A 21,118-nucleotide genomic window follows, 5' to 3' on the forward strand; every position below is an offset into this window, starting at 1 on the left:
ACAAACAAACAGCAACAATTACTAACAACACAATGGTCTAAAAACATCTTAATGTAACATCAAAGTGTCTTATAACCATATAACCCAAAAACCCAGCATAACCGGTTTATGATAAGAAATGGTTACTTTGCTGAACCAGAAGGAAAGGCCTTGTGTATTTCCTCCATAAATTGGGGTATAATCCAAACTTAAAAACATAATGGACAGTCAGTATTAAAGAAAAACTGAAGCATCTCTGTCGCTGAGACACATCGGAGCTTTCCTTTCATTTCTGGGTATTCCGGTGTTGCAACAAATCCTGTGACCGTCGTATTCTGTGACCCTATTAGTCGCTGTTGTCACTGTGCAAATACGGCACTCACTAAATCCTTGGTGTGTGGCTTGTTGTTTTTGACTAAATCCTTGCTGTTTCGAGTCTTACGAAACCCTTACCCTAACCCTAAAGTATCTAAACTGCATATGATTCTTAAACTTGCCTAAAAAAACATGGCTGCGTGATGACGTCAGACTCGAAACACCAAGGATTTAGTGAGAGCCGTATTTGCACAGTGACAACAATGCCTACTAGGGTCACAGAATACGACGGGCACAGAATTTGCTGTAACACCTGTTTCCCATTCCCTCCTACATCATAAGAGATGAGACTCAATCGTCTACTCTCTCTGTTCCTTTCTCATGGGATTTATATGGGGTAACACAAATAGCCTATTTCTGTTAGAAAGACATAGTCATACTGTGAGCTTCAAACATGAGCAATCACAGGTGAATCAGATGATCACAGCAGACCTGCAAGCGGTTGCTCTCTATACACACCACCTGACAATTCAATGCAACACAGTTTCACACCTGACTGTTAAAAAAATCACATCTTAATGGCAAAAGTCAACATTTCCACTGCTCACATGTAAAAATCAAACACACCTGCTGAAAAATTTACAGCTCAGTCACTGTGTCACTTATCTTCAAACAAGAGATCTAGAGATAAAGAGTAAAATGCGTAAAATTCTTTTGGCAGATGCAAACCCGAATGTTCAAAGTAATTAAACAGTTAAATTAGTGTTAACTTAATTTTATATAAAAAGTTGAACTAACTTAAATATTTTTGAGTTGAATAAATTCTTACTTTTGAGTTGTAACTTAATTTAAACAAGTTCATTCAAGACGATTTGTTGAGAATTAATTTCAGTTCCCAGCATGCTTTGCGTGAGACTGCATTAGGAGAGGTTTCTCGTTCAGGGGTGCGTTTCCCGAACAACGACATAACTCTCTGGTTAAACAGTACGATGCATCATTGGGGAAATTAACGATGTAGTTACGACTGTTTCCCGAAACCGTTGTAACTCTGTCGAGATCAATCGTTTGAACCAAGTTGGTTCAGCAATCTAATTGATGAGGGCATACAGGTGGTGGAGTTTTATACAAATAAAAAATTAACCTTACTAAATGTTCAAGACGAAATTAACATGCATGAGTACAACAAACTCAAAACTTGTTAGTTCTGCTTACTCAAAAGATTTGATGTAACTGATTACCTCACATTTTTTGAGTTTTCCCAACTTATTCGAGTTTACAGTGTGGCTGACAGCAGGTAGTTTGGTGATGGTTTGGTGGTTGTTCCCACTCCAACTTCCTGTTTCAACAGGAAATACATCAATACAGGAAAGAAAAAACGTGTCCCCCAAAACCTTTTAATGGAGTTGTAAAATTTAATTATTTTTTTGCACTTGGTCACAACAGGAACACAAAACACACAAACTTACAAAAACCTTTTGTGTTTTATTGTCATGATGTTCATCTAAGAATGAGATGAGAATTATATAAGAGTGAGCACGTGAGGTGGGCATGAGATTAAAATGAGTGTGACATAAGGTGAGGGTGAGATGCAACAAAAAATGGCTCACCAAAGAAATAAACCAATAATACCATCAAACAGCTTTCCATCTCTCCAGAGAGAAGACAAAACTAATCGCATGAGCTCTGCGATGAAATCTCTGCATGTGAAGCTGAATGTAAATCCCTGTATTTAAACTCATCTGACAATAACAACACAGACACATCTGATACTCATCCACAGTCGTGAAAAACATCAAGAGACAACATCAGTCCTGTAAGCCTGAAAATAAAGATATCAGAAGATAAGATGACAAAAGACACCTGACTGAACACACACATACATTCACATCACGGTGTTTACACACTGATTTTTGTTCACATTCAAGTTTATGAGTGTCACTTTCACAGTCGATGAGCAAAACCCTGATCCACACACCTACAAATTACCCAATATCATTATTTCACTTTACATGTAAACACATTTGTCACCCAGTCTGTGAAAATCAAGCTAAAGTCTCAGAATCTCATTTTGAGATGATCAAAGTTTGATTTTAACCATTGATTTCACTATGATTTCAATGCTTGACACGGTCTTACTCAGTCAATTATTTGTTATATTTTAACAGAATGTTCTTCACACTATGTAGAATGGTTTTACGTAAAAAAAACAGCAAATCACCAAAAAAATGACTTTAGCTGCACTGTAAAAAATTGACCAATTTCAGCTGCCTTAAATTTTTAAGTTAATAAAATCAAATTGCTCAGAAGAAAATTCGAAAAATATATAAGGGTAATCATTTTTTGTTCATAAATCTAAACCACTCATTCAACGCTTGTGACATACTTATAAAAGTCCTTTTACAGTCCGACCTGTTTTACTCTGTAATCTAAACATTGTACGGTAAAACAGTACGTAAAAAATCAAAAAGTTGTATAAAGTTATTCAGGAGCACGGATACATTTCTTTTCATTTCAATAAATGAAACCATACACATACGTCCTGATACTCGTATAGTAAAAGTAAAGCAAAATATTTTTTCTTTTATATATTTATCCACATTTTGTCACAACTAACCATCGACCCAGCTGTCACGTAAATCTCAGTTTGAGGAGTTCTTCATGAACGAGAAGTCAGGTGATCAATGGTTGTGTGTAGTTCACTAGTGACGCCAAGATCATGAGTTTGATTCCCAGAGAACACTTTGGATAAAAATGCACGTATGTTGTGTTTCAGGTGTGCAGGGCCATCTGTTGACCATCTTTATGAAGCTGTAGCCTCTCTTTCTCCACCTGCAGACGCTCTTTCTCGATCTGCAGTCTGCCTGACTCAAACTTGAAGAACTGCAGTCTCTCTTTCTCCAGCAGGAGGCGTTCTTTCTCTAACTTCAGCTTCTCTGCCTCCAAATCCACGGCCGTCGACCAGGCCGGCTTCCTCTCCTTCTCTCCATCCAACGACGATGATGAAGGTGCAGAGGATGATGTGGTAGGCGTGGCGACTGAGGTGGATGGGGCGGGGCTTTGCAGGAGGGGTGTGTTTTGTTGCAGGACCACTCTTAATCGCTCTCTCTCCACCTGCAGTCGCTCTTTCTCCAGCTGCAACCTCTCTCTCTCCAGCTCCCCCTGTCTCAGCCTCTCCTTCTCCACCAGGAGGCGCTCTTTCTCCACCTGCAGCCGCTCGGACTCCACCTGTAAGCGGTGCTTCTCCAGGTCCAGTCTCTGCCTCTCCAGCGCCACCAGCAGACTTGTGCTGTCCCCACCGGTCAGGCCCAATCCCGCTAGGCCCATTCCCATTACGCTGCCGACTCCGAGCCCCAGGTCTCGACCGGCCGCTGGTCCTGACATAGGCTTTGTGGAGCTCAACACGCCAAATTCATCGATGTGGGCGAAGACCTCGGGGACACGCCCCTCTCGGTCCATATCAGGGAGGATGGAGGGAAAGCAGTCTTCATCGTCCTCCTCACCTTCGGCGCCGTCCCCGGCCTCCAGCTACAGAGAGTGAGAGAGAAGTTTAATCAAACACACATTCACCTACAAAGACAAGAAAATTTAATAGATCCAACATTTACTCTGTAGCTGCTGGCCTCATCGTCCTCCATCTTCACACCCGACGCATTTGTGCTCGGCTCTCCCAGGTCCGTCAGATCCTGCCAATCGCAGCCCGAGTCCTTGGAAAACCCACTGAGGTCCAGCGACTGGTCACAGCCACCCAGAGATGCCTCATTATCCGGAGACGAAGGTTCAAACTCTGCCTTCAATCCTGATGCCAGCTCGGCCTGAAGCTGTTTTCGTTTCATGAGCGCCCGCCAGTCCAGGTAGCGCCTCTTGACCTCGGCCGCGGTCCGCAGCTCGCCCTCTCCCAGCGCGTTGACGCTGTCCGCCACCTCCTCCCACGCACGCCGCTTTAACTCATTGATGGCCATGTTCTGCTGCCGTGAAAACAGAATGTCACGCCGTTTGTGGATCTCTCGGATCAGGGTTTGAGTTTCCTTTACGCTGTAGTTACTCTTTCTCTTTCTTTTCAGGTGCTTCATCTGCAAGAAGTCCATGCTGGAGCTGATCAGCTCTGATTGGCTGGAGCAGCAAAAGAGATGGTGCTGATTGGCTACTGTACCCTTTTGGTCACTTTTGATCCGTAGATATAGTTATAGGGTCATGTCAAAGGTCACTCAGAGGTCAAACTGTCTCCTGACCCCTGAGGAGAGGACAGGATCACATCATCAGGATTATCTGGTAACACAACAACACGCTGTTATTTACACACAACAATTACATTTTAAGAAAGTGTAACGAAAGGGAATGAATGACATTTAAATGAGGAACATCACAAAAAACTTGATGAAGAAAAAAAACAAAATAGTTTGCTGCAAGATTTTTAGGAAGATTTTACAAGGTAACCACAGTTTTTTTCTGAAATATAGTAACTGTATATGCAACAGAACTGTACATTGGCATAATCCACTTCTGTAATCAAAATATTAATAACCAAAATAAATAAAAGGAAGTATGTATAAAGAAAATAAATCACAGAACGAATTCCTGCACTGTTTAATATATTGTGATTTTACAATAAAATCATGCTTGTTGTAAATTCGCCATACTGTACGTTATTGGATGTATTTATGAATAATGTGTCAATGCCATGGTAAATGAATATATCATTCACTACCATATTTTGTCATACAAATCATGCATTTTATAAGAGAATAGTCATCATAATAATAATTTGGTTCAAACTACGGTAATCAGGGTATATTTTTTGTTGTCTGCTAATGTATTCGTATAGAGAATGCCTGTATTAATGTAGATAATGAAAACGTAAACAGATAAACGTTAATGCTACTGTTTTATTTTACGTGTTTCTATGACGTCACCAAAGGGGCTTATGTAAAGATCTATACACATATGGTTTTGAATATGTACATGGCTTAATATGATAATTAACATAAATCTGGTTGTGATGTGCAATGCCGACCATCTAACGTTAAATGCTCAATACACATGCACACATCTTTCAATTGTCATAACTCAATATGCACCGTACATGTCGAATATTGACAGTGTCTTTATACCAAATATCGTAATATACAACACAAAAAATGATGTCACCGTTACTTCATTTATTTATCCAAACACTTACCGGTGAAAAGCAGCATCACTCCATTCATGCGCTCAGCTCCGCCTCCACTACCGAACTGTGCCGAACACTTCCGACGATAAGCGAACCCCGATCCCAATTGGCCAATAAGCGTCAACGCCCTCTTTCTCAACCAACCCGCTGAGCCGTACGTCGCTAAGCTCCGCCCACTGCATGTTCTTCCGGATGTCTGCGCGTGTGTTTGGAAACACATGTAGAAACAGACGTATGAGAGAAAATAAGATCATAACTACGTATAATGAAATTGTAATACTGTTATGTAGTAAGAATAGAAATAGTCAAATCCTCTCTCTAGTAACACTATAGGGAAGTAACGTTAGCTGTAGTACTGACAGGTTATGGAAGGGGTCCGGTGGGCGTTCCGGTGCGGTTCGTGGGTCCCGACTCGTTCAGAGTGGACACTAGCGGCTCGCTGCGTGCAGCTGGAGGAGAAAGAACGAATCGGTCAGTTCGTGTTCGGCAAAGATGCGAAATCTGCAATGGTGGGAGACTTACATTGACTCGATAGAAACATTGAGATGACACACCTACTGTACATTGCATATTTAAAAAGACAAGAAATGCAGTTTTTGTATTTGTTTGTGTGTTTACCAGGCTGGACGTCTACTGATCAGAAAGCTGGTGTGTGAGAAGATGGGTTATGCATGGAACGGATTTCGATTGGAACGAACAGCGCGGGGTAAACCTTACCTGCCACGCCTCTCTCCTGCCACAGGCCCCGCCTCTAGCCACACCCACTGGAACTTTAACTTGTCGCATCAGGGAGATTATGCGGTGCTGGCGGCAGAACCTGGACCGCAGGTGGGTGTAGACGTGATGAAGACCAGCAAACCAGGTACACGTACAGAACATTCGAGTCATAGACTAGACCATTTCCTAAAATGCACAAAAGCGTTTGGGTGTCGTTAGTTTATGATTTTATTTTATTTTATTTTATTGTGTTGTCATTTATTTATTTTCATGCACAGGTGCAATTTCCTTCGTAATTCTCTCCGTGTGGCTATATTGCTTGCTGTTATACAGTAACATGTCTGATAAAAAAACGTTCAACCTTATATGTCAAGATCATTTTATAAATGCACTTTTGTGTACTGTAGAGTGTAAAATGGTCACTTTAAAATCTGTACAAGACACTGCAGTACCGCCCGTGACCAGCAGACGCTGCTCTACACCCGTGCTTTGGATTAGACCGAGAAAATGCATGACTAAAAATGTTCACTTTTGTCTTTTCTTTTGAAAATGTGAACATGTAAAAACAAGTTCCTGTATCTGAATTGGTAAAGCATTGTGTTAGCAGAACAAAGGTTGTGGGTTTCCCAATCATTTCGAAAATTATTACAGAGGTCTTTTACTCACAACACCTATTCAGTATTTAGCATCTAAACATAACATGTCATTAACACGAAGAAATAAAAAGTATGGGTCAGAAAAAGGCTAGATTATTAAAAAAACTAAACCAAGACATCTTAACTAACATTACAAGTGAACTTTAAGGAAAAAAGCTACAGAAGTGTTGAACATGAACATTTTGTGCGTGTGACAGGCAGTAGCTCAGTGCAAGAGTTTTTCCGCATTATGAATCGCCAGTTCACGGATCTGGAGTGGAAGAATATCCGGGCAGCCGGATCAGACTGGGACCAACTGGACATGTTCTACAGACACTGGGTAACTATTGCAACCGCAACTTCCTGTAGCATCACCATCATCATCATCATCACCTCCATCTGAAAGGAGGCCAGGCGACACACACACAGACGTCTATAATCGTATCTCAGCAGGAGAGAAATTGCGCTAGATGAAACTGTTCCAATTCTGATCACTGTTTCCATGCCGACGTGATGTCATCACTTCAGCGTGACTCAGTTATGCCAGTCTGTGGTCATTTGAGGACTCATAAATGCGCACAAACACTCATATACAGCTGTCAGTATGTAATGTAGGTGAAAGTATAGTCCAGACATATTCAAGCACACTACACTCCATACTTCCTCCATAGACCTCTGTTATTTTACTGTATAAATAAACTGACCTTTAATAACTACATAATGTACAATAATTGTATATAGATTGTAATTGAAAAGATATACCCTATATAAAAGATATAGCTGATGATCTCTGTTGTGATTGGTCCATCTGTTTCATTCAGGCATTGAAGGAAAGCTTCATTAAAGCCATTGGCACAGGGTTGGGCTTCGACCTGCAGAGGGTGGAGTTTCACATTTCGCCCAATCAGATGCAAGAGGGTCAAGTGTACCGCCAGACACGAATGTTCCTGGATAATGAAGAGGAGGACTGGACATTTGAGGTGTGTAGGATCAGATTAATTCATTTCTGAAATCAGCGTTTGTGGGATTTTAACCTACAGCTTTTCTATGATGTTCTGGTCTTTCAATGGTGCACGGTCCCTCTTTCATGTGAGTCTATAGATTTTTTTATTTTATGTACATTATCAATACAGCAGTTTAAATCTGATCTTGTAGTCTTAAATCAGGCCAAATTTCCTCTCAGTCCACATCTGTGTGTTTGTGTATCTTTGTGTTTTGCTACTCATGGTCTCTGCGGGAGTCCTGAGGCGGCGGTTTGTCTCTCAGAACATGTGAATGCTCAGGAAATTTTGGATCTTTCTCATGATTCTGCCACACAGCTGGCTGTATGTCACTAGTCTCTTGTAGTCAGATCTTTGACCGAAGCAGGTGCTATTTGCAGGTTAAACTTACCCAAGATGTAAATGTTACATGACAACCTGAGAATGTCCAAATATTTGATCTTGACCTTCGCTGTATTTTTCACTGAGAAAACATCATCCATCAGCAAACAATTCTCAGCACCTCAGACCTCGGTACACACTACCCTCACTTCAAACATTGAACTCTCATCTTTCACCCCACTGACTGACACTGAAGTCACCAGACTTCTCTCCAGCCACCCCACCACCTGTCCCCTTGACCCAATCCCCTCCCATCTCATTCAGGCCATATCCAGCACACTCACACCTGCACTCACACACATCATCAACACCTCCCTGCTCACTGGCACTTTTCCATCCACATTCAAACAGGCCCAGGTCACGCCCCTACTGAAGAAACCCACATTGGACCCCTCTACTACCGACAGTTACAGACCTGTCTCTCTCCTCCCATTTATTGCAAAAACACTTGAAAGGGCAGCTTTCAACCAGGTGTCTTCCTACCTATCCCAGAACAAACTACTGGATGACAAGCAGTCTGGCTTCAAAACAAACCAAACCACTCCACTGAGACTGCACTGCTATCGTTCACAGAAGCACTGCGGCTAGCCAAGGCGGAATCTAAATCCTCGGTCCTGATTCTGCTAGACCTATCTGCAGCGTTTGACACTGTCAATGACCAGATACTGCTAGCAACCCTGTCATCTCTAGGAATCTCATGCTCTCCTCTCCACTGGTTCAAATCCTACCTCTCCGGCAGATCCTTCAGGGTGTCATGGAGGGGCTCGCTGTCCACTGCTCACCACATGATTACTGGGGTCCCTCAGGGATCAGTGCTTGGACCGCTGCTTTTTTCCAGCTACACAACATCCTTGGGACCCATCATATGGGCACACGGCTTCTCGTATCATGCCGATATGCCTTATTCAACATTAGAAAGGTTAGACCCTATCTCACTGAGCATGCGGCACAACTCCTTGTCCAGGCCCTGGTAATCTCAAGGTTGGACTACTGCAATGCTCTCCTTGCTGGTCTTCCTGTAAAGGCTATCAAACCACTCCAGCTGGTTCAGAACGCAGCAGCACGCCTCGTCTTCCAACAGCCCAAAAGGGCTCATGTGACACCCCTTTTCATCTCTCTCCACTGGCTACCCGTTGAAGCCCGTATCAGATTCAAATCACTAATGCTTGCCTACAGGACTATCACTGGATCTGCACTGGCATACTTTCACACCCTCCTACACGCCTACACCCCATCAAGATCCCTGAGTTCAGCAAACCAGTGGCGTCTTGTATTGCCTTCCCATAAGGGCAGTAAATCGCTTTCCCGCTCATTCTCCTTCACAACTCCTTCCTGGTGGAACATTCTTCCTCATTCGGTCCGGTCAACCACATCTCTCACAACATTCAAAAAACTACTTAAAATCCATCTCTTCTGAGAATACTTGACAGACAAATGACATAAAAAACCCTCTCTAACCCTCTAACACTAACCCTCTCTCTTTCTCTCAACAGGTAGTGGTCTAGCTTTTGTTGAAACTAGTAACTTTGTATTAGCACCTATTGTATTATTGCTCCTGTATGACATATCGCTTATTGCTCCCTAAACTCTTTGTAAGTCGCTTTGGATAAAAGCGTCTGCTAAATGACTAAATGTAAATGTAAATCTATATTTTAATCGCTAAATCTAGTTTTTGTTTGCATTTGTTTGTTTATTTTTCCGCTATCGTTTTCATGTTTTGTCTTTTTATTTGTTGTGATATTCAGGAGAGCTTACTGGATAAAGTTCATCACGTCGCCGTTGCGCTGGGAAAACAAGTGAGTTTACACATGTAGTCCCAACATGAATGGATTAAGTTAGATGACTGAACATGAAAAAATCATATTGTGACAAATGTGTCAAATTAACAAATGTGTAACCAAATTAAATGTGTTTAAATTAAGTAAATTAGACAAGTAGCAAAATTCCTTTTTTTTCAGTGTATACCTGTCTTTTCACAGGAGCATGATGGGAGTTTTTGTGACGCCCCACCCATTTCATTTACACTGTTGAGTTTTAGTGATCTGGTGTCCAGAGCCACGCCCCTATTAGAAGAAGACCCCGTCTACTGGGAGAGCTTTCAGAAAAAAAAGGACGCACCTTCAAGACAAAGCGAACGGCAGTGACGTTTGCTTCCAGCAGATTAAACTGATTTTTTTTACTTCAGACTTTTCAGATTTTTTTTACTACTTATTACTTTGGAAACTGAAAAGATTATATTATATATTTTGGGGTCGTTCTTTATTCTGTAGTGCCTTTTGAACTCAGTAGACTTTAGAGCTGAACACATAATGGCCAGTAAATGATGAAAATAAAGATCTGAAGTTAGTCATGACTCAGTGAGGGATTGACAGTTAGACTAGGTTACATGAGACTCAACTAAAACAGTCTCAAAATTTTTTAACTTTTAATATATAGCTATATTATCAAATTTATCATGAAATGTTTTACAGTGAGAAAAAGAGTTAATTGCACAAAACATCACAGCATTTTTAAAATCCATTGCTCAAGCTTATTGACATTTGTGCTGTTGTTTTCATTGTTTTCAAATGATGTCAATAAGAAACTAGCATTTCTTCAGAATATATAACAAAACATTGATATAAAAAGTATTATAATTCTAAATTATTCTCTTGTGAAGGGGTTTTTCTTTATCATGGAGAGGATAATGCCATCATCCACCAATTTTATTTTATATAGACATCCAGGATATTATTGTTGCTAAGCTCACCAGTGTGTTTTTTTTTCTCAGAATGTACCAAATTGTTGATTTACCGAATTGTTGTCTTTCTGATGGATTTGTTGTGTTTTTGAAATCTAGCTATGGTCTGTTTCACTTGCATGGAGATCTCCCTGAACCCCATGATGTGGGTTCACAGCTACAGCTTCCAAATGCAAACACCACATGTAGAATCAACTCCAGACCTTTAACATGCTTCATTTATGACAAAATTATTTAAGGAAAAGCCCACACCTGTCCATAAAACATTATTTTTGGTCCCTTAAAAGAAGGGGAGAGCTGCAGATTAAAGAGCTGTAAATCCCTAAACCTATCAACTAATCTGGATGTGAATACACTCGAAATAAAGCTGAGAGTGTGCACTTTAAGACAATATCTATTATATAACTGTAACTCGAATACATTTTGTTACACAGCTAAAATAACAAAAAATGTGCCTCTGTCCAAATATTTATATTGGTGAGCAATTTCAACAATCCCCCCAAAAAAACAAAACGTCTGAAACATTAACTAAAGAACGTCTTTCCATTTAGAAGTTGCACGTCACCCAGGGAAATCTGAACAGAAGTACATAAATTACTTAAAGTTTCCCTGATGTTCACTTAATAGTGATGAAAGGAAACATATTTTACAAAAAACATCTATGCATTCCAGGGATTGTGAGTTTAAAGCCCTTATGAAATCTATTTTTTCCTGTCACTGTAAGAATAAAGGTATTACTGTAATTGTAAATACTGTACTGATATTTCAAATATAAATACTTTTATGTGGTTTTGACAAATATTAAACAATTATAATTGAATTAAATTAAATTGATGATTTAAGCATGATTAAGACCAACCTTTTCTGATACAGAGAGTAGAGAATAATTCAAGGTTTAAGTCTCTAATGAATGCTTAGGCTCTCTCTTCCTGCTAGGTCAGTGTGACTGTGAAAAGGGACTTCTTATCATCATGTTTGAAAACATCTTTTAACACACTCTACCCTTGAGGAGGTTGTGTATGTGTGATTGTATTGTATCAGGAAGGTGAGAAAGAGTGGAAAGACACGAGACAGACATAACGTCATGTTTTAATTCGTATTATAGTACATGCCTGTCATCTTTGATAATCTATAGGACTATATGTCCTGTCTCATGACTCCAGAAGTGTTTGAGAGCTTTGATTGTGATTGTGTTTATCTATTGAAGCCATTACCCAAGTAATGGCGTAGTAAGTTGACTCTGTTAGCTTAAATACTACTGCATTTTGGATGAACATGGATTTCACTGAACATGGCATGACGCAATGAAAACTCATGACTTACAAATGGCAAATATAGAAGAAAACTGCAACATTTTACTCACCAGAAGACAAATGTTTAAATATCCCAAAGCTTAATCCAAACTCCTTCATGAGCTTTTCCGGTTATCCTAAAATATATCAATGTAAAACAATTATTTAGCTTTGTTTTACTGTTATAAATGTGCATTATTAACACACTATTACAGCTAACCAAAAATAAAGAATTAACAATGATAAGAGCCTAACTAAAGGAAACACTAAACACTATTAGGGTGACTTCTCATTGTTGATGTTTTCTTCAGTGATTGTGTTTGTTATCAGCAGGTGTTCATCATTAATGACTCAATCATCACTTCATTAATCACATTAATTATCTCATTAACTTTAACTCTGCTTCAGTGTTACTTTTTAACACTCTGAGTGAGAATGATATAAACACTAATAGTGTTAATTTAACACTGGAGGTTTTGCTGTGAACAGTTTCAGCTTTCCTGCTAAACACATGCATTCATAAGGCCTTGATCATCCTAATAATGTTCACCTGATCTGATGACCGCAGAGCGAGCTGTCAGTGATATCAACTTTTAATGAAATGACATCTGTTCATAAATCCCTTCATACGTTCATTCTCAAAACACTTGACTCTGTGTTGTGAGGTTATGAGCCTATACAAGCTCTTTGCTGAAGTTTAACATTTGATAATCTGCAATAAACAGATTTAGTAGTAATATTCACATTTATTAATGCTTCTACCAAATAAAATAATACATAAAAACGTAAAATATGATGTGGATCGTGCATGAAGTGTGCACATCACAGTTGTGTGTTTTTATGAAATGGAGAACATCAGTCAAAGGTTTTCAGCTACACACACACTCATAAAACAGGAGAGAGAGAGAGAGAGAGAGAGAGAGAGATGCACTAAAGAGAAAAGCTCTGCTCCTCTGAGACTATTTACTGTTAAAGATGTATCATCGACTCTTGAGCAAATCAGGTTTAACTGAGGGAGAGATTCATTTGTGTGTGTGCGTGCATGTGCATGTGTGTCTGTCTTCTGTCTGTCTAACAGAAAGTATTTCTGAGGTCAAAGGCCTAAAAACAATCTCACTGTCCCATGAGAACCAAAGTCTTGAGACCTTATGAGGGTCACGAGAGAGTTTGTAATCCACTCTCACGAGTCTCACCCCTCGGTGAACTGGATGTTTTTTGTTGTATTTGTTGACTGGTTTAAAATGTTTCTGTTTCTGTTTCAAGCTTGCATGTTGAAACAAGTTTGCCTTTGTTGTGGACACAGGTGTTCTGGCAAAATTCTAAATGTATTCTCTCTCAAAGGCACATGCGCCACTGGATCACTGAACAAACTGAATCCGGACGGGTTCCCGATTCAGTGTGTAAATCACAGGAATGCTGCTATCACTGCGATTTTCTCCCGGAGCCGTGATGAAGGCCCTGCGGGAGCCAAAATGAATTTCAGGTCCAGAGTGGCCGCAGATGCCCTGCAGAAATACAGAGACCATCAAAACCGTGGCACGATTGCAGCGCAGATGGTTCAGAATAGAGGAGGGAATATTGTCTGAAAAAGGGACTCTGAGGACTGCTGTTAAAATGTGTCATGATAGATAGATAGTGTCATGGTTCTGTCCCACCTTGTCTTGCTTTTCTTGACCTAGTGGCAGAACCATGATAGAACCTCTTGTTTTATGTGGAGAGAGTCAGTTTTGGCATTCCATATACTCCCTCTCTCCGGTGTGGCGTCTCTGTTCCCGCCCTTTCGTCTCCTCGTTATTGTTTGTTAATTAGTTCATGTCCTGCACCTGTCCCCTCTTGATTTATCCCCTTTATAATGCCCTTGTGTCTTCTGTCTCGTGCTGGTTCATTGTTTGTTGCGTTGTGTTTGTGTCATGTGGGGGAGTTACTGTTCTGTGTTAGTTTAGTTTTTGTGTTATGTCAAGTGTTGTTATTATTGTCTAGTCTAGTTAGGTCCTGTCCTTTTAGATATTTTGTTATGTTCGCCCATGGGTCTTTGTTTTTGTGTATTTTATTATAATTAGTCTGTCTTGTTAACCTTACCCGCTGTCTCACTTGGAGTCTGTTGTCCTCACCACCCACGTTATGAATTCAGATATGCAACATGACACACTAGATTGGCAGTGTGCAGAGATTTCTCCTACACACTTAATTTTTATGACACCATCTTTCCTTGTTACATAGCACACCTTAGCAAGCATCTTTGCCATGATAAAAACAAAAAGAGCTTTTGACTGAAGAACTGTTTTCTCTATCAAAACTGACTTTGTCATGTTCATCTGATACCTTTTGTAACAAAAAGCAGTTTTCAGTGCAAAAAGAATGTTTCTGAAAGTTTGCTTGACTATGTATATGTGTGCGCGTGTGTGTGACCCAGTTTGTCAAAAAGCATTGAAACAGAGAATATATAATCTTGATAATCTTGAAAACGTAAGTATTAAAGTCAATGTTTAAGGAACAACCTTTCATTATTTTTGTTGCAAGATACTAAAACGTAGTGTCAGTAAAATCCATATTTATTATATTATAAATGAAAATCTGAGTACTGTATATCGTATCATTTACAGCAATAAACACACTTGATTTTTTCTTACAGTAAGACTACTTTAATGCTCCTGATCTCATAATCACACTATGCAACTTTTACCTGCATTTCACACACTGTAAAAAAACAACTATAGGATTTACCAAATTTAATTTGGTTAATTTGCGCAAGTTTTGCACAGTTTTTTTTTTTAAAGTAAATTGTACTTTTTTGTAACGTTTTTTTCCAAGTTTTTTAAAAAGTAAATTTTACTTAATTTTTGTGTCAAGTTTTTCCACACAGTTGAAAAAAAAAGTTCAATTTACTTTTAAAACACTGTCTGCAAAAACTTGCACGAATAACACAAAAACAATTAAGTAAATCTTACTAGTTGTTTTTACACAGACGGGATCTCATCAAGAATGTTTCACTCTGTAGTTATTCAATCTTGTATATCAGTGACAAACAGAGCTGGTCATTGCGTCACTAACAGCATCATGTATGTCTCTCAGTGAAAATACACACATTGACACTCCCTTTCACAATTTTTGTTTTACTGGCTCAATGAGAAATAATTTCATGTTCATTTTATGAAATTTCACACCAGTCATTTCTAAGCTTTAGAGGTCTTCAGAAACCTAAAATCATGTCAGAACATAAATTCCTGTCTTCTTCAACAATGTTGTTTCAAAGCAAACGGTGACATCACGGTTTCCTCTTATGACATCACAGGGTCCCATGCAGATCTTCATCAACTGGCGGCAGAAAATGACGTATGTGACAGCGGGAATCAGTAACAGCAACAGAAGATTGCTCTTACATGATCATAAGTGAAGACTAGCGTGATGATGATGATGTCACTGCATGTTTTGTCGTTCCTTGTGACTCATCTATACGTGTGTGACTAAAATAACCCACATCGGGTCTCTCTCTGTGTTGGGTGCGTTTATTGTCAAGTATGGGGAATTCTTCAGCATCGCTGTTTCACGGGTCACAAGGTGCTGTATCACCATAGCAATGAACAATGTCACTATGGTAACAAAGAAGGTTGGTTAAAACGGATTGTACCATATTCACACACTTGAGGAAAATATTGTAAAGGAGAGAGAGAGAGAGAGAGAGAGAGAGAGAGGCTGACAACGAACAAAAAGGAATAATGCCTTTAGTTATATCAGGTGTTAGATTTGCATTACCTGGAAAGAAATACCAGAGTTAAAAAGTAAAAACAGATTAAAAATAGAGCCAGAAACGACAGACAGAGAACGAGACCACAACCCTTATGACATCACTGGACACCCAAAGGCCATTATGACATCATCACTTAAACAATTCACCAAAATGCACAAATGCAGTCTAAAGTGTTACGCTGAATTAAATATGCATACAAGACCTTAATGTTATCATAAATGTGTGTCTATGGGTGTAATTATGTCCTAATATGTAATTATGGTATTATTTAATGTCCTAATACTTTCTCAATAACTGTGCACATCCAGTATGTGTTTCTCTAGAGACGTGCACAGAAATACAAAGATGCAGAAAATAAAAGATCAAGCAGTATAACAATAAAATGCTTCGGTTTACAGATCACATCACACAGCACCAGCAGCATTCCAGCTACAAACTGGAAACTACAAAAAAATCGACTGAGACAGAATGAGAGAGAGAGTGAGAGAGAGAGAGAGAGAGAGAGAAAGAGAGGTGTGTTGTTTAAGAGCAGGTGTCCCTTTTTTATGTGTGTGTTCTGTGTTTGACAGAAAGCTGTTAATCCACTAATTCTTTTTACTTTCCTGGACATAATCCTGGGGGACACAAACCTTTACTTTCACCCTTCAGCACCCGTGTGTGTGATCTTTCTCGGAGATGAAAATAACAAATAGTTCAGAATTCGGACCATGTGATGTGTGTGCTCTCACACTCTGACCGAAGACTTTTATTGTGTCAGCTGGACAAAAATCTATTTACTTTTCTGTTCAAAGCTTCCCATGAGAATATCACAGAGTGTCGGGAGAGGAGCATCATGGGACAATCAGCCAGAATGTGATTTCTAACATGAAACAAAAGCTTTGTTTCGCTAGTCAACGATTTGGATCCAAAGAAACACAACCATGATAAATCTTTTTGGATCAAATAACTGCTAAATGCATAGGAAAAACCCAAGAGCTTAATATTATTATTTAGACATACAGTAAACTTCTTGTGAGAGGGGAATGGGTTCAAAACAACATAAATAAAGCTGCTTTGAAACAATGTGTATTGTGAGTTTCACAAACAAACATGACCTGACAACACTGAATGTTTCTCATCTGTCCGTCTGTAATTTCGGCGCCTAATTTGATTGGCTGAATGTGATGTGGTCAGAACGAATGAGCAATGAGCTGATTACTGTACTAATGCTATTATGGGATGTTTCAGGAAGGAAGGAGGAATACGGTAATCACTTTGTCCTATCAAAGAACATGTCACACTGTTCTAGAACACGGCGGAACCTTCGAAACACCAGAAGTGATCTCAAACCAGTACAGACCTCTGTATTTTACTAGCAGTAAGATAGTAACCCACACGTTGAAATCAAATCCTTTTAAACAATGTTATTAAAGTTAATGTTATTTTATGTTAATGTTATTAAATGAAAAAAATAGATTCTCCCAAACGTAACATTTTGAGCTTCACAAAAAATATGTAAGATAGTGTATAAATTTATACTAACCAATATAAAAACAGTCTTCAATCATTGCTGTCTTGTTCATTAAGATAATGCATACACAAACTAAACTGATCTAAATCTCCCCGTCCTTCTGTCATCTCTTTTGTATTTCACACAAGCTCATCTGGATAGTGTGACCGTCCTACAGGTCTGTATGCAAACGAAGTCGCTCATGGACGAGCAAGAGACCTGTCAGGAAATTATATAAAGCATCATTAAAGCAATTCACATGACTCATGCGCAACATTCTGGAATCATAAAAACAAACTTCAAATCTCATGTGTGTGTGTGTGTGTGTAGTTGCATATATCTTATAACGGGTCACTGTCTGTTTGTAGATTGGAGAACCATTGAAGCCATATGAGTTTGGACTGTCATGATGTCATAACTAGACCCCACCTCTTTTTAAAGAAAAAGAGCAATTTAAGCAGAGCAGTAAAAGCAAACACAGTGACACCGTAACACTTGCATGAATGGATTTTATTGGCATCTTGAAAACATGACTGACACATCATGGGATCGTGTGTTTTATCAGATGTGACTAAAATAAGCATGATGTTATGACCACAAACTACAGTCACACGCACGCACGCACACACGCACACACACACACACGCACGCACAGGGATATACAAACATGAACGCACACACACACACACACACGCACGCACGCACGCACGCACGCACGCACACACACAAACACAAACACAAACACACACACACACACACAAACACAAACACACACACACACACACACACACAAGGCCAGCTTCACACATTTTGTGTTTATGTGATATGTGACATGCTGACAGCGATTCTGCTGCGTACACGATTTAAGCTTGATGCAAATACTGTGACTTCTGGGTTACTACAGGACATTCACTGCAGACAAAAACTTCTGTTTTCCAGTACGAATATCTAAAAACTCTTAAATCAAGATGCATATCCTTGAAAAGCAAAATAAAGATATGAAGTCTTGTTTTCATAAGGAATGATCTAAATGAGTGAGTTAATGCTTCAAACAAAGGAAAACATCTGCCAATGGGATATGAAAAATAAACTTAAAAAAAATAGCCTACGTACTTAAAGGTGCTGTGTGAATCTTTTTTGTAGGATCTATTGACAGAAATGCTATATAATATACATAACTATGTCTTCAGATGTGTATAAAGACCTTACGTAATGAAGCGATATGGTTTTATTACCTTAGAATGAGCTATTTCTCTCTACATACACCGCGGGTCCCCCTGCATGGAATTTTTGCATGTTGTTTCTACAGTAGCCCTAAACAGACAAACTGCTCTACAGACCGCATTCCATAAATACGTTATCTCCTTCGGGAAAGAAACAGAAACGCGACGACATCTTAATCCTGTGTCGTGTCAGCCATCATATTGCTTCGAAAGGGAGGGGTGGAGTGAGCCGTTGGTTGCAATTCACAACCTCACCACTACATGCTGCTAAATTTCAAACACTGGACTTTTATTAAAAAGGCCTAATTCAAAGTCATTTTGCTTCTCAAGTAGTTATTGAAAAGCTTGATTTAAGAAGTTTTAGACATTTGTACTAAGTATTAAGAAAATTTATTTTTTGCAATGTTGAGTATTTCACTTAATTCACATAAATGATGTTATAAAAATTGCATTAATCAGATTAGCAAGAAAGAGTGATTCAGAAATGGTACAAACAAAAATGTTTGCGTGTCTGTTATGGTGTGTTAAACTTATTTCAAACAACAGAAGTTATTAGCTCCATTATTGTATCTTGCTTTATAAAAGCTTGTATTGTAAAATAGGTTTACGGTGCATTTCTGCAAAGTCCACAAGTAGACAAATGTTAAATATGAAGTATGAACGGGACGGTATGCTTGAAATGCATTGACCAGTGCGTTGTATTCCCGACTGCATTTGCATACTCGTGTAGCGTGTTACTGGCCTTAGACTTCACACAGACCCGCATCCATTCATAACACAAACAGTGTGTGAATAGTGTGTGTACAAACAGTTCACACAAAATTCACACAAACAGTGTGTGAATAGTGTGTGTATGCAAACTTCAACAGAAAGTGGAGGACAAACACACACAGTAACAGACACACAATCAACACGATGGATTAAGAGAGATAAACACACACAGAACAGATGTAACAGTGAATAATGGCTGTTGTGTTGTGAGTCTGTTAGTGGAGATAAATAAGTGTTCTTGAAACTGTGTGTGCGTGTGTGTGTGCGCGTGTGTGTGTGTGCGTGTGTGTGTATTTGAGGGTAAAGGCACCAAGTTATGCATGTGAGTTCTATAACCTGCGATGCTGCAAAATGCTGTGTGTGTGTGTCGACATGAGTCCGTCAGTATTATTTGTAAGTCTGCACTATTGTGTACTATTGAGTTATGTGTTTGTGTAGTAGGCTATGCCATTAAGCAGAAGGCTTTATTTGCAATATATATCTACATATATATTTGTTTTTATTGTCTTTTCAGAACACAATTGTCCATGGCTCCCTAAAGGGGGTGGGGCCAGCGTGTGGGCCCTCCTCTCTGTCTCCAGAGTCAGTTTTTTACCTCTGGGGCTGAAGCTTCGTTCGAGAGGCGGGGCAACCAGTTGCCACGGGCAACGCTAGTCTACAGGACGTGATGATGTCGCGAATGGGCGAGGCCATCTCAGAGGCTAGTCTCCCGTAGGAACATGGTCCCGATGTTGTAGGACACTTTCCGGATGGGGGCGGAGCGAGTGCTGGTGAGAGAGGCGTGGCTCTGGGACTTTCCTGCCTCCAGGAAATAGCAGATTCCCGGGATCTCTTTGGGGAAGTTGTCGGGCAGATCCTGTCTGGAGCGAGGAATGAAGGAGAACGAGCGGTCGTCTCTTAGGAGTCTGAGAAACCAGATGAAATGTAGAAACAACATGTTAAGAAATCGAAACGCTGTGCATTTTGGGAGTTTGTGCGTGTATGAGTGTGTGTTGCGTTTTGAGTATATTTATGTGCATGTGAACATACGTGTATGAGTGTAATTATATGCTTATGTGGAAAATAGGCCTGTGCATGCATTTTGTTTTTTTTGTGTTCATGTGTGTTTGTAAGTGTATGTGCGTGTGTGTGTCAGGATGTAAATGTGCAAGTGTGGGTGTGAGTGAGAGTGTGTGTGGGTGTAAATCTGTGCTGGATTATTCGCGTCGAGTGTGTGTAAATGTCTGCAAACACAGGTGTGCTCAATGGTGCACGTACATCTTCAGAGCAGCACTTGACTGCAGAGTATCGTCCTTGATGTTCCTGACTTAAGCAGGTTGCCATGGAAACAGGCGTGATTGTCTCCGCTGCAGTCAGAGTTACATAGGACCAATGTGTGTGTGTGTTCTTACTGATATGTGGTGGGGCTGACGTTAATGCAGCGCGGGTGACTGCCTGACTCGAACTTGCTGGCCAGCGTGACATTGTTTCCAAACAGACAGTATCGAGGCATCTTCACACCTACGACACCAGCCAGCACTGAACCCGAGTGGATTCCAATCCTCAACTGCAGAGAGAGAGAGAGAGAGAGAGAGAGAGAGAGAGAGAGAGAGAGAGAGAGAGAGAGAGAGAGAGAGAGAGAGAGAGAGAGAGAGAGAGAGAGAGAGAGAGAGAGAGAGAA

General features: G+C 39.9%; 3 protein-coding genes across 3 annotated transcripts in view; 1 reads left to right on the forward strand and 2 right to left on the reverse strand.

Moving 5' to 3' along the window:
* Positions 1-1,705: 1,705 nt before the first annotated feature.
* On the reverse strand, positions 1,706-5,914 carry msantd4 (Myb/SANT-like DNA-binding domain containing 4 with coiled-coils). The gene is made up of 4 exons (XM_057350635.1): positions 5,822-5,914; positions 5,471-5,657; positions 3,900-4,560; positions 1,706-3,819 (listed from the first exon to the last, which is right to left on the reverse strand). The coding sequence occupies exons 3-4, from the start codon at positions 4,377-4,379 to the stop codon at positions 3,064-3,066; spliced, it is 1,236 nt and encodes a 411-aa protein (XP_057206618.1). The 5' UTR covers positions 4,380-4,560; positions 5,471-5,657; positions 5,822-5,914; the 3' UTR covers positions 1,706-3,063.
* On the forward strand, positions 5,664-12,419 carry aasdhppt (aminoadipate-semialdehyde dehydrogenase-phosphopantetheinyl transferase). The gene is made up of 6 exons (XM_057350636.1): positions 5,664-5,970; positions 6,083-6,323; positions 7,032-7,153; positions 7,635-7,793; positions 9,941-9,991; positions 10,175-12,419. Exons 1-6 carry the CDS (start codon positions 5,827-5,829, stop codon positions 10,337-10,339), a joined length of 882 nt encoding a protein of 293 aa, XP_057206619.1. The 5' UTR covers positions 5,664-5,826; the 3' UTR covers positions 10,340-12,419.
* A 5,511-nt stretch (positions 12,420-17,930) lies between these two features.
* The window catches only part of gucy1a2 (guanylate cyclase 1, soluble, alpha 2), a 20,195-nt gene continuing 17,007 nt past the window's right edge, over positions 17,931-21,118 (reverse strand). Inside the window, exons 8-9 of the mRNA XM_057350633.1 lie at positions 20,850-21,004; positions 17,931-20,363 (exon numbers count right to left, since the gene is read on the reverse strand). Of these exons, the coding sequence (XP_057206616.1) occupies positions 20,153-20,363; positions 20,850-21,004 (366 nt within the window). The 3' untranslated portion in view covers positions 17,931-20,152. The remainder of the gene's footprint in view (positions 20,364-20,849; positions 21,005-21,118) is intronic.

This window comes from Triplophysa rosa, linkage group LG14 (assembly GCF_024868665.1).
Source record: "Triplophysa rosa linkage group LG14, Trosa_1v2, whole genome shotgun sequence".
Taxonomy (NCBI): Eukaryota; Metazoa; Chordata; class Actinopteri; order Cypriniformes; family Nemacheilidae; genus Triplophysa; species Triplophysa rosa.

Bases quoted from the DNA above. Each gene is read 5' to 3' on its own strand.
- msantd4 (XM_057350635.1), bottom strand. From the start codon at position 4,379: ATGGACTTCTTGCAGATGAAGCACCTGAAAAGAAAGAGAAAGAGTAAC. The intron at 3,820-3,899 runs GTAAATGTTGGA...CACTCTCTGTAG, and splicing joins ATGAGGCCAGCAGCTACAGA to CTGGAGGCCGGGGACGGCGC.
- aasdhppt (XM_057350636.1), top strand. From the start codon at position 5,827: ATGGAAGGGGTCCGGTGGGCGTTCCGGTGCGGTTCGTGGGTCCCGACT. The intron at 5,971-6,082 runs GTGGGAGACTTA...TGTGTTTACCAG, and splicing joins AAGATGCGAAATCTGCAATG to GCTGGACGTCTACTGATCAG. The intron at 7,154-7,634 runs GTAACTATTGCA...TGTTTCATTCAG, and splicing joins ACATGTTCTACAGACACTGG to GCATTGAAGGAAAGCTTCAT.